The 11,006-nt window shown below is 48.6% G+C and overlaps 1 protein-coding gene and 1 pseudogene across 1 annotated transcript in view; both read left to right on the forward strand.

Moving 5' to 3' along the window:
* The window catches only part of GPC4 (glypican 4), a 124,274-nt gene extending 113,818 nt beyond the window's left edge, over positions 1-10,456 (forward strand). The window contains exons 5-9 of the mRNA XM_004715370.2: positions 4,369-4,499; positions 4,590-4,736; positions 6,363-6,499; positions 7,412-7,587; positions 7,689-10,456. Of these exons, the coding sequence (XP_004715427.1) occupies positions 4,369-4,499; positions 4,590-4,736; positions 6,363-6,499; positions 7,412-7,587; positions 7,689-7,897 (800 nt within the window). The 3' untranslated portion in view covers positions 7,898-10,456. The remainder of the gene's footprint in view (positions 1-4,368; positions 4,500-4,589; positions 4,737-6,362; positions 6,500-7,411; positions 7,588-7,688) is intronic.
* On the forward strand, positions 1,315-3,603 carry LOC123521488 (annotated as a pseudogene).
* Positions 10,457-11,006: the final 550 nt, after the last annotated feature.

Consider the following 11,006-nt stretch of genomic DNA (forward strand, 5'->3'; position numbering starts at 1 on the left):
GGGGGGGGGGGCGGAGAAAGATGGATAACCCTAGCCACATTTTGTTTTACACACCCGGGCTCTGTATGGCTCTAGTTCCAATAAGCTGATATAGAAGAGCAGAGGTAATCAACATTACTGATCTTCAGGTATTTGAATGCATGGCTCACAAGGCTTTATAATCTGTTGGGGCGGGGTGTTAGAATTTCTTCTTGATTTACAAGTCGCTGCTGTAAGTTCTTTGTTTTCCCCCTTGTTGGTCTGTCCCTCCCCGTGTGCAAGGAATTTTTCTCTCCCCTTTAAATGACTACAGTTAATGATTGGTCAAGCGCCACCCTCTCCCCGTTGTTTAAATCCTATCTGGGGGTTAAGTGAAGAAACTGCTTTTTTTTTCTTGTAATCAGGTGGGAGAATAGGGGAGGCTTTGTGGCTGCAGTGGGTGCAACTCAGTGTACTGAAGGGCTACCGTCAGGCTAGACCCTTTAAGGTAACCAGGGATGATGGGTTTTTCCAATCTGCCTTCTGGTCACCATCCCCTCGCTTCCATCTGCTGCGCTGAGTCTGAACAGTCTCCCTTCTTCGGTCACTGGAAATCTTAGCAACCTCTACGAGGAATGGGGCCTAGTGGGGGACACAGCTTGTGCTACATTTTCTAAGAACGCGCTTTTATGAAACCAAGAGAAGTTTAGAAAAGGAAACCACTCCAAATGCTCTCACTACACACACACACACACACACACACACACACACACACACGTGTGCGCGCGCGCTTCTGGAAACTTCACCACCACTATGAATCACAAGCTTAGGTGCAACTTGTCCAGCACCCGTCCTGGCAGTGTGAGCCGTAGTCTGCCTCTAGCCAGGAGCCGCTCGGACAGTCTGCAGCTGAAGAGCCCTGTTTCTCCTGATGCTTCTTATCAGGGGCTGCTGCTGCCACGGAAGAGCCTGACTGATAGCTAATCGTGACTTTCCCCAGGGGTGCTTAGAGGAAGCGTGGGCTGGGGGAGGGGGGCTGCAGGCAGAAGGCAACCCCCCCACCCCCACATTCCTGAGCTGTGCAACATGCAAAGGGCCGGCTGGCTGCGCTCTCCATTCCCAGGCCCTTGTGTATGTATGGCCGGCCGTCTCCGACTTTGCAAAGCCGCCCAAGAGCCAGAAGAATGGGTTGATGTCTCCTTTCAGCCTTTCACAAACACAGGAGTGACCTGGCCTTTCTTCACCACTCGGGAGACAAGGAGCTACGAGGCGTGCGAGCTGATTTTTTTATGTTATTTTTCGTGTCTCACCCTCTGCCTTTTGGATGGGTAATTATTGATCTATTCATAATAATTTTAGGTGGCTTCAGCGACGGCTCCGCAGCGCTGAAGGAAGGCGCTGTTGGGCTGTGGCAGCACCCCCACCCTGGCGGGCAAACAGGAACATGGCAGAGTGGGGTGAGCACATTAGAAGCATCCGCTCCCTTCCCCTGACAGCCCAGTGGTAGATTCACACTGGCTGCCCTGGCCTCAGAGGTTCAAAACGGCAACCTTATTGGCATGGACCACAAGGCAATCTGAAACGCCATGGAGTATTACTCTTCGCTGCCCCGGGGAAAAAAATTATATTCCATGCAAATCTAGTGGTGATTGGGGAACACCAGGATTGCGCTTGAGTGAAATGTCCCCTGGCTGGAAGAGATTGGGCTGCACCTGTGAAAGGTTGCTGGCCGACCGATTTGGGATTCATTGGTATGCAGGTGCAGAAATGACTGGCTGCCCACTAGAGAGAAAGTTCAGCTACGGGGTCACGTCTGCCCCCGAGGAGTTCTTCAGGAAAAGTGCCCTTCTCTGGTGGCTGACTGGGACTTCCTGAAAGTGATTCATCCTGTGGACCCACCCAGTTCTGCCTTTTCTTGGCCCCGAGTGAGGGCTTTTCAAACTGGTTATGGGAAAAGTCCCATCATTCTTTTCACTCTGTTTGTCCACAAACGTGAAGCTCCTTCATGGGATTGTGTGGCCAAGGAACTCGCAACTTTGCACAACAGCTCTCGCGGCAATGACAGCGAGCGTCTGAAGCCCCACCACCCCGGAGGGATCAACAGAATGGTAACAACCAAACGCACTGCCATCAAGTCCCGTCAAACTACAGTGACGCCATCGGACGGGGTAGAATTGCCTCTGTGGGTTTCCAAGATTGTAACTCTTGGTGGGACTATAGAACCTTGTCTTTCTCCCGTGGAGCCATTGGTGGCTTAGAACTGAACTGCTGATCTGCCAGGTAGCAGCCTAATGCATCACCACGATGGCACCAGTGCACCTCGCCACACAATGGCAAAGTGACTTGCCTCGGAGTTAGTGAAGACAGACCGCAGGGGTGCATTGTGCTGCCCCTTGGGACATCTGTTCCCTCAAAGTAGAAGTGGGATAAAGAGTGTGTGCGCGGGAGGGAAGATGGAGGATTACCAGGCTGCGGAGGAGAACCGGGTCGATGAAGTGAGTAACATCGTCAAAGAGGCCATCGAGAGTGTGATCGGTGGGAACGCCTACCAGCACAGCAAGGTGAACCAGTGGACCACGAACGTCCGTGGAGCAGACGCTGAGCCAGCTCACCAAGCTGTAAGTCCATCGACCTGTGTCATCATGCAGAAGAACGGAGCCGGGCTGCACACGGCGAGCTCTTGCTTCTGGGACAGCTCCACCGACGGGAGCTGCACGGTGCGCTGGGAGAACAAGACCATGTACTGCATCGTCAGCACCTTTGGCCTGTCCATCTAGTGCCTGCCCACTGGCCCTCCTCTCAGCATCTCTGCTCCTCGGCCACCAGCCACGGGTCAGCCACCACCTCTCGTCTCATTTGTTTCTTTTGTCTGTCTGGCTTTTGTGGCACTCTCCACATGTAGAGAACACCAACCAAAGGGCTGCACCACCACACTGACGCCCGAGGCTGCCAGAAGCCGTGTGGAAACGTGTCTTAACTCGCTCTCCTCGAAGGTGCTCAAACGGAAATCTGCTCATGTGGAACGTTCTCTACTCTGAAACGATTCACACGCACTAATTTCTCCATACTTTGTGCTTTTGTTAGGATAATAAATTATTCCAATTTCCAAAAAAAGTGTGTGTGTGTGTGTGTGTGTGTGTGTGTGTGTGTGTGTTTACCTACAGACAAATAGCCTGGGGCCTTTCGCTGTGAAATGGCATGTTTACTTTATAGGAAAATGACAGTGTTCCAACTTTCATCCTTGGAAAAGGCATTAAGGGTTCTGAAGAACGCCTTCATATGTGTGTTTCGCCTGTGCCCCACAAGGATCCCAGAGAGACGTGAAGCAAAAGGCTTCCCAGGAATGTTCTGGAGACAACTGGAGTGTTGCTTGGTCTCGGGCCTTAGGTTCATCCGTTAGGAGGGTGTTTGAGGTGTGGTAGGGGCAGGGACCGTGGAAGGGTCCTGTCTGGGGCTCCTTGCCACAGACCAAGCACTCATCTGGCCAGTTCATATTTTAGAGAGAGTTCCGTCAGGACCAAATGCAATTATGGTGTTATGAAAATAGATGATGTAAAATCATGAGTTCATACACTAGCCTCTGTGAGCCAAGGATTGTACATAGTAAAATCCAAGTCCAAAGGAGGGAATGGTAACAGAGCTTAAATTGTGAACACCCGGTTTTGCAGAAGGCTGCAGATGACAGGGGAATCCCCAAATCCACTTGCGGGGTCCACACGTGGATTAAGCCTCCAGTGAATTCCCTCGGTATACAGTTGAGGGATATGAATAGCCCTGTTATCAGGCAGAGTGCATTGTCAAGTAGATCACGGTAGATGTAGTTAGGTCAAAATGCAATACCTTAGCATCCGGTCTTCCTTTTGAGTCCACTTGAAAGTTGTTTTAGCTTTTAATATGTTCTGCTTTCTTTTCAATTGAGGATTTTCTGTGCTTTGTCTAATCATCCTTGTTGGGTTTTGGTTTGTTTTGGTCCCTATCTGTGTTTTTGTACGATCTTCTGTATATGAAATCAGGAGAGGTAGCGCTATAGGGACAGTAACTGAAGTGATAGTTGTCCAGGGGCTTGACAGGGGAGGTTGGGCGGTGGGGGAGTGGGGGGGTGGGAAGCTAACAACAATGAGTCTGAGAAAGAAGAAGATGCTCTGAACTTGATTGTGGTGATGATTGCACAAATCCTCTTAATATGATTGAGTGACTAAGTCAGTATGGTTCATGAAGTATATGCCAATAAGGTTATTTTTAAAAAGAAAAAAATCTGAAATAACAAAAAATCATGAATTCATTAGAATACCTGCCTTCCACTCCCCACCTGGGAGCCAAAGCCATTCAAATAAGCAGACTGATTACCCGAGGGCAATCAGCTAACGAATTGCTTCTAATGCCTTATTCTCCTCCAAACCTCAACGGCAGATGCGATGCTGATGGTGGCTGAGAGGTTAGAGGGTCCTTTCAACATCGAATCCGTCATGGATCCCATTGATGTGAAGATTTCAGATGCCATCATGAACATGCAGGAGAACAGTGTGCAGGTGTCTCAGAAGGTAAAAGGACGGCTGGTGGGGCAGGAGAGCCGGAGGCCCTGCCAGTGTGGGCCTGGATCTTCTAACAAGACAATGCTTGTTCCCATGCAGGTTTTCCAGGGCTGTGGGCCCCCTAAACCCCTCCCCGCAGGCCGGATTTCCCGGTCCATCTCAGAAAGTTCCTTCAGCGCTCGTTTCCGACCTTACCACCCCGAGGAACGCCCAACCACAGCGGCTGGCACAAGCTTGGACAGACTGGTAAGCGCTTTGGCAGGCATTGGCTGGCATGAGTGAAAGAGAACCGGAAACTGTCTGTGTGCCCTGAATCCTGCGTTTGGCCACCTTATGCATTTAGAAATATGTCTGGGGAAACTTTTTTTTGCGTGAAGAATGTCTGTTTCTCATTTGCTAGCTCAGGAAGTCCCACCAGAGTCTGGGAACAGTGGGGCAGCAAGAGTTAGTTACCTGAAAACATCTTTTTCATTCCCACATCGTTTCCAGAGCTTCTACTATGTGCCTGTCACCAGGCCTGGAAGCTATGAATGAATATGTAGGTCCATCTTCTCAGGAGACCGTGACACAGGAAGCAAGAGGTGTCCTTCGCGTATTTATATAAGGAAGTAAACAATCAGAAGAAGAGACAAGGAAGAAAATAGAGGCACATTGCCTTAGAGACTCTACCAGACTACAGAAATGTCCCCAGACCACAAACACTTGTTGCCATTGGCTTGATTCCGACTCATAGCGACCCTACAGGACAGAGTGGAACTGCCCCTGTGGGTTTCCAAGACTGTAACTCTTTATGCGAGGAGGAAGTCCCGTCTTTCTCCCTCCGAGAAGCTGGTGGTCTCGAAATTTTGACCTTTCAGTTCACAGCCCAACGAGTAACTCCCCAAGCCACTAGAAGGCCACAAAAACGTAAGCGAATGTTAACAGAGAAGTAAGAGGTGCCACGGGCACAAGCAGTCTGCACTCCACTGCAGACTGAAGGGGTGAGGGTTCACATCCACTCGGTGACACCCCTGGAGAATGACTGACAATCTTCTGTAAAAGCGACAGGCACTAAATCCACTCTGGAGTAGCTTGCCTCTCACCATCACGGGCAGCTCGGTGTACAAACAACACAATGGGTCACAGACGACGAGCTTGAAGAGCCAGGAGCAGACGAGGGAGAGCAGTGATCGGTGGTTGTCACACAGCTGTAGGCCTTGTGCTTCTCAGTCTCGTCCAGCTCCTGGTAAGCTGTGTATTTCAGAGGAGAACCCCATGGGGTTTCCTAGGCTGTCAGGACTTTTTGGCTTAAATTTTTGATGGGGAATTGGATGCAGGCTGTCATCTTACAGCTAAAGATTGTCGCACCGTTTTCTCCCATGAAGCTGCTGGCGGGTTCAAATCACCAGCTTTTCCATTGCCAGCCACCCCTTAGCTTGGGGGTCCCCAGGACTCCTGTATAAGAGGCCTTCAGAAAGTTGGTGCAGTCTGTTGTCTTTCCCCACAAACATTTTGAAGCCCCATCTTCATATAAACTTGACCCTGACTATAAAAGCCTTGTGTATAAACTTGACCCTGGCTATAAAAGAAGAGACGAGAAGACCTTGAGAAGAGACGGTGTCTGATGGCTGTTTCTGCTCGGTTGTCCTTCAGAGGAAAGACGGTGGACATCGAGTCTTCGCAGTTCACGCCTAGCTTGCATTTCAAGAACGGAGGTCCTTCTCAGGGGACTACAGATCTGTACGTTTGCTTCTGGCCAAGGTGCAAAATGGCTGGCGGCATATTAGCCTGGACATATTTTAGAACAGAGGAAAAGGCCCATCTGTAGGCGGTTAGGTGCTGTTTTCATGGAGGGCTCATGTTTTTCTTGTGTGGGGCCGTGTTTTTCCCTAGGTGACCGATGTCAAGGAGAAACTAAAACAGGCCAAGAAGTTCTGGTCCGCTCTTCCCAGCAATGTCTGCAACGACGAGAGGATGGCGGCGGGCAACGGCAATGAGGATGACTGCTGGAACGGGAAAGGCAAAAGCAGGTCAGCCTGCGCGCAGCGGCTCCCGGGCAGCGTGCCTGGGGACTCTCAGGCACGTTCCTCTCCGGTGTCCTCTGAGGCCTCCTGGGGCCATGCCTCATAGGTAGTAAGGACACGGAGAAGCTCTGGCGGCAAAATGGTTCCGGGTGGGACTTAACCTTAGACTTACAGGGCTGCTCAAGGAATGGCTGGCGCTTCCTACCTCCCCACCAGCTCCTGGAAAGACACACTGCCCAGAAAGCCCTCGGTGGACAGTTCTAACTCTGTTGCCTGAGGTTTGCTCCAAGGCAACAAACTAAGCTCACTGACATGGAGTCAATGCCGACTCACCGTCCACCCTATAGCACAGGGTAGAACGGGCCCTGTGCGTTTCCGGAGAGGGTAACTCTTTCTGGGAGTAGAAAGCCTGTCTTTCTCCCACGAAGCCACTGGTGCTTTCAAACTGTTGACCTTGCCATTAGCAACTCAGTGCATACCTGATGCGCCACCAAGGCTCCTCCTGGGGAAAAAGGTGAGACTTTATACTCCTGTAAAGAGTTCAAGTCTCGGAAACCCACAGGGGCAGGATCTCCATGAGTCGGCCTCTCCTTCATGGCCATAAGTTTGTTTAGTTGGGGTGGGGTGGGGAGGGGGCCTGGTCCAATGGCGCTGCCTTCTGCAGCCCCGTTTCTCCAGTGGTCCTATCTTCGTCTAAGGAGCCCTGTGCCATTGCCTACCTAGTCATTTAAGTGAGTGCTGCTCTGGCAAATGAGAGCGGCTTTCCACCAGGGAACTGGAGAAATAAGGCCTCTCCACCAGCAAAATGCAAACTGTCCAAGCAATTCTCTAGAAATCGCAGACCTCCCAGTTAATGGTGCCCAGTGGACAAGAATAGCACGGAGGCAGGCATCTCATGGGGTCCCCCTTTCATGGCAGGTACCTGTTTGCAGTCACGGGCAATGGATTAGCCAACCAGGGCAATAATCCGGAGGTCCAGGTGGACACCAGCAAACCAGACATACTGATCCTCCGGCAAATCATGGCTCTGCGCGTAATGACCAGCAAAATGAAGAACGCCTACAATGGGAACGATGTGGACTTCATTGACATCAGTAAGCACATGTGGTTCGAAAGGACAGCGTCGTTCTACTTTGCCTTGTGAGGCACACAAGCCGACCGCAATCTCACCTCCCTTTGTGTGTCTTTATCCCAGGTGACGACAGTAGCGGGGAAGGAAGTGGCAGTGGCTGCGAGTACCAGCATTGCCAGTCCGAGTTCGAGTACAATGTAACTGACCATGCCGGAAAGAGCGCCAATGAGAAGACAGCAGTGGCTGATGCTGGGGCTCGTCCGAGGGCCCAGCCGTACCTCCTCCCTGCCTTCTGCCTCCTGGTCCTGCTGCTGCCCAGAGAGTGGAGATAATTCCTAGCTGGGGAGGAGGCAATGTGGTCATTGTCAGAAAGAGTTGATAGGCACCGGTTATCACTTTTCTACCATCCTCCTGACTTGGCTTTTTAAATGAATGGACAACGATGTACAGTTTATACTATGTGGCCACTGGTTTAAAAAAATGCTGATTTTCTTTTTCATTCTGTTCTGGGGATGTCCAGGGGACTTGGCAGTGGGTCCCTGCTCTCCCAGAATCATGCTCAACGTGGCTAACAGCGTAGGTACAGAACTGTAGTTAGTTGTGCATTTGTGATTTTATCACGCGATAGTTTGTTTATTGTTGGGTTTTTGTGTGGGTTTCTTTTTTGTTTTGTTTTTTTGTTTCTTTTTTTTTGTTTTTTGTTTTTTAATTATGAACTCACCTTGTTTCTTACAAGAAAACCAGGGTCCCTTTCTTGGCATGTAACATGTACGTATTTCTGAACTATTAAATAGCTGTACAGAAGCAGGTTTTATTTATCACGTTATCTTTATTAAAAGGAAAAACCCAACAAGCAGTAAAATTTCCATTTATCCCTGTTATTTTAGTTGCCTTATCTGGAGAGAAGTGGGGTGATTAGAAAAAAAAATTTTTTTTTATTGTTAGGACAGAATGTGAAGGCAAATGTGACTTCCGAGTCACTCGCCAGATTGGCTTCAAGCGTGAATACTAGACAGAAGTTATGCTTTGTTTCGAGCCAGTTATGGGTAGAGACTGCAGACTACCCATTTGGTTGAGTTGAATTACATAAGCTAACATCCCAGACATGTCCATTTCTTCAACTCGCCTATCCTTAAGTGTAGCCCATTGATGAAGATCCCTGATACTTGTGCTCTCCAAAGATCTTAGGCATTCAGGACGTCCCAGTTATTCACACGGTCACACTTAGTTTGGGGCTGGTTTTTGCTTTCTTCCCTTTTAACCAGGCAAGCCCCACTCATCCTCTTGGCATTTGCTATCCCTGTAGCATGAGTGACCAACAGTCCCCTTAATGACTGTGGTCCCAATTTCAAACCCAGCCACAGACAGGGGCTAGCCAGAATTGGACTACAGTCGGGGCTTAGGGAGCTGCCAATCAACACTCACGAGCAATGTGTAGGTCTCCCTACATTTGCTTTGGGATTCCACTTGTTGTTAAGAATTTCCCAAGTGTCGTTAAGAAATTCTCAAGTGTCTTAGGTCAGTCTTTACGTTATCCTGCCCTGGCGCCCTCCCACTCTACCCGCCAATCAGAAAGGCTCTGCAGTCTTGCTACCTTATTAGCCAAGGAGCCCATGTTGGAGAGAACTGGGTGCCCCGATTTTTGCACATGTTCTTGTTGCTGTTCTGTTTTGTTATGTTTTTTTGGGGGGGGGGCAGATGGGAATAGGTAGAACTGAGAAGACCACATCTTAGCGTTGACCCTTAGCCACACGGGTAAACTGGCAAAAAGGCCTTATCTGTTGTCCTTGGCCCTTTAGGGACCCTTTCCATATGTCCTTACCAAATAATAACTCATAAAGCTATGGGGCTGTAATAGGTCACATTAAAAGGAGTTACCAAAAGTCCTCAAAAAAAAAAAAAAAGACAAACCTTTTCTGTGAGTCTCTTCCTGCCTTAGACAGCCATCACAATCACAATCAATTCTATCGAAAGGTGGAGGTGGGGTGGGGGGACAAACACAAAAATTCATGGAAGAGTTTCTTGTGCTGTTCTTTTCTTTAAATTTTTTTTTCCATTTTGGTTCTGTTCATTGTTCAACCTTCAGTTGTGAGAGTAATCCTCTATTTTTATATCGAAACATAATTACTTGATAGCTCAGGGTCTACATTTCATTCACCTTTTTACACCAAATTCTGCAGAATGGTCAAAATGGAATATTGGGGGCTATTGTAAACAGAGGCTTAATTTTATTAGAAGTAGCCAGTTATTTATTAAAGCATGATGTTAATAAAATAGGCATATTCTGGCTGGTGTGTATGAGTGGTTTTTGTTTTTGCTTTATTTGTAAACAAATGACAGAAAACAAAATTACAAAGGCCCACAACCTATTAGATACAAGGAAGAAATGAATCGCACATCGCGCTAAGCCGCCTTGTAAGGAGCCCTGGTGCCGGAGTGATGACGAGCCCGGCCTGCCACCCTCCCGGTCAGCAGTTGGAACCCACCAGCCTCTCGGAGGGAGGGAGGGAGGGAGGGCTTTCTACTCCCATAAAGAGTTGCAGTCTCAGAAACGCACAGGGGCAGTTCTGCCCTGTCCGATAGGCTCGCAAGGAGTCCGCATCGACTCGAAGGCACTGAGTTTGGTTTGGTTAGAAGCTGCCTTGAGAGCACTTGGAAAATGTGCTGATATTTAGTAACTACCTCAGTTGTGAGGAATTTCCTTTCTAGCTTAGAGGGCTATTACTTTTACTTGGTAGGAATGAATCTGTGGCTCAAAGAGCTATCCCCATAGACCTTGTTAGATTGTTTTTAATTTAGAATCTTGAACTCTGCCCAGCTGTTTTCTTTCAGTCAAGTTTTCTAAACCAATAACATTTTCCGAATTAAATATTGTTGAAAGTTTTGCTGGACTCTGGACTGATTTTGTTTTCTTTCTTTGCATTTCCCCCGTTTCCCTTTTATTACTTAAATTGTCTTTTTCTTTTGAACTTGAACTATGAAATACACAACTGCTAGGTTTTTTTACATTCAGGGTGTACTGGAGAACTCTTTGGCTTCTAACCAGTTGGCAGGCCCCCTTCCCCTATCAGGAAAAAAAATTTTTATTTTCTTAATAAAGGGTAAGGACACATCGAATATTTCAAAAACCTTAGTAGTTCAGAGCATGGGGTCCAAGAAAGGCTTTGGTGAAAGTCTCAGTAGCACCTGAAGGGTTTGTGTTTTTATAAAGACCCTTATAAATGATTTTCTTTTCCATCAAGCTGCTAACCTCAAGGCCAGCAGTTCAAGACCACTAGCCTCTCCAGGGGCTTTCCACTACCGGCAAAAGAGCTGCCGTTTCATAGACCCATGCAATGGATTCCAGAGGCCATAGACTTGCAGAGCCATGAGTTGGAATTGACCCGATAGCAGTGGGTTTGCTTGCTGCCTAGATCCCCATGGCAGTGCCCAACAGTCCTG

This window comes from Echinops telfairi, unplaced genomic scaffold, assembly GCF_000313985.2.
Source record: "Echinops telfairi isolate 266 unplaced genomic scaffold, ASM31398v2 ScPeMD7_20;HRSCAF=75, whole genome shotgun sequence".
NCBI lineage: Eukaryota > Metazoa > Chordata > Mammalia > Afrosoricida > Tenrecidae > Echinops > Echinops telfairi.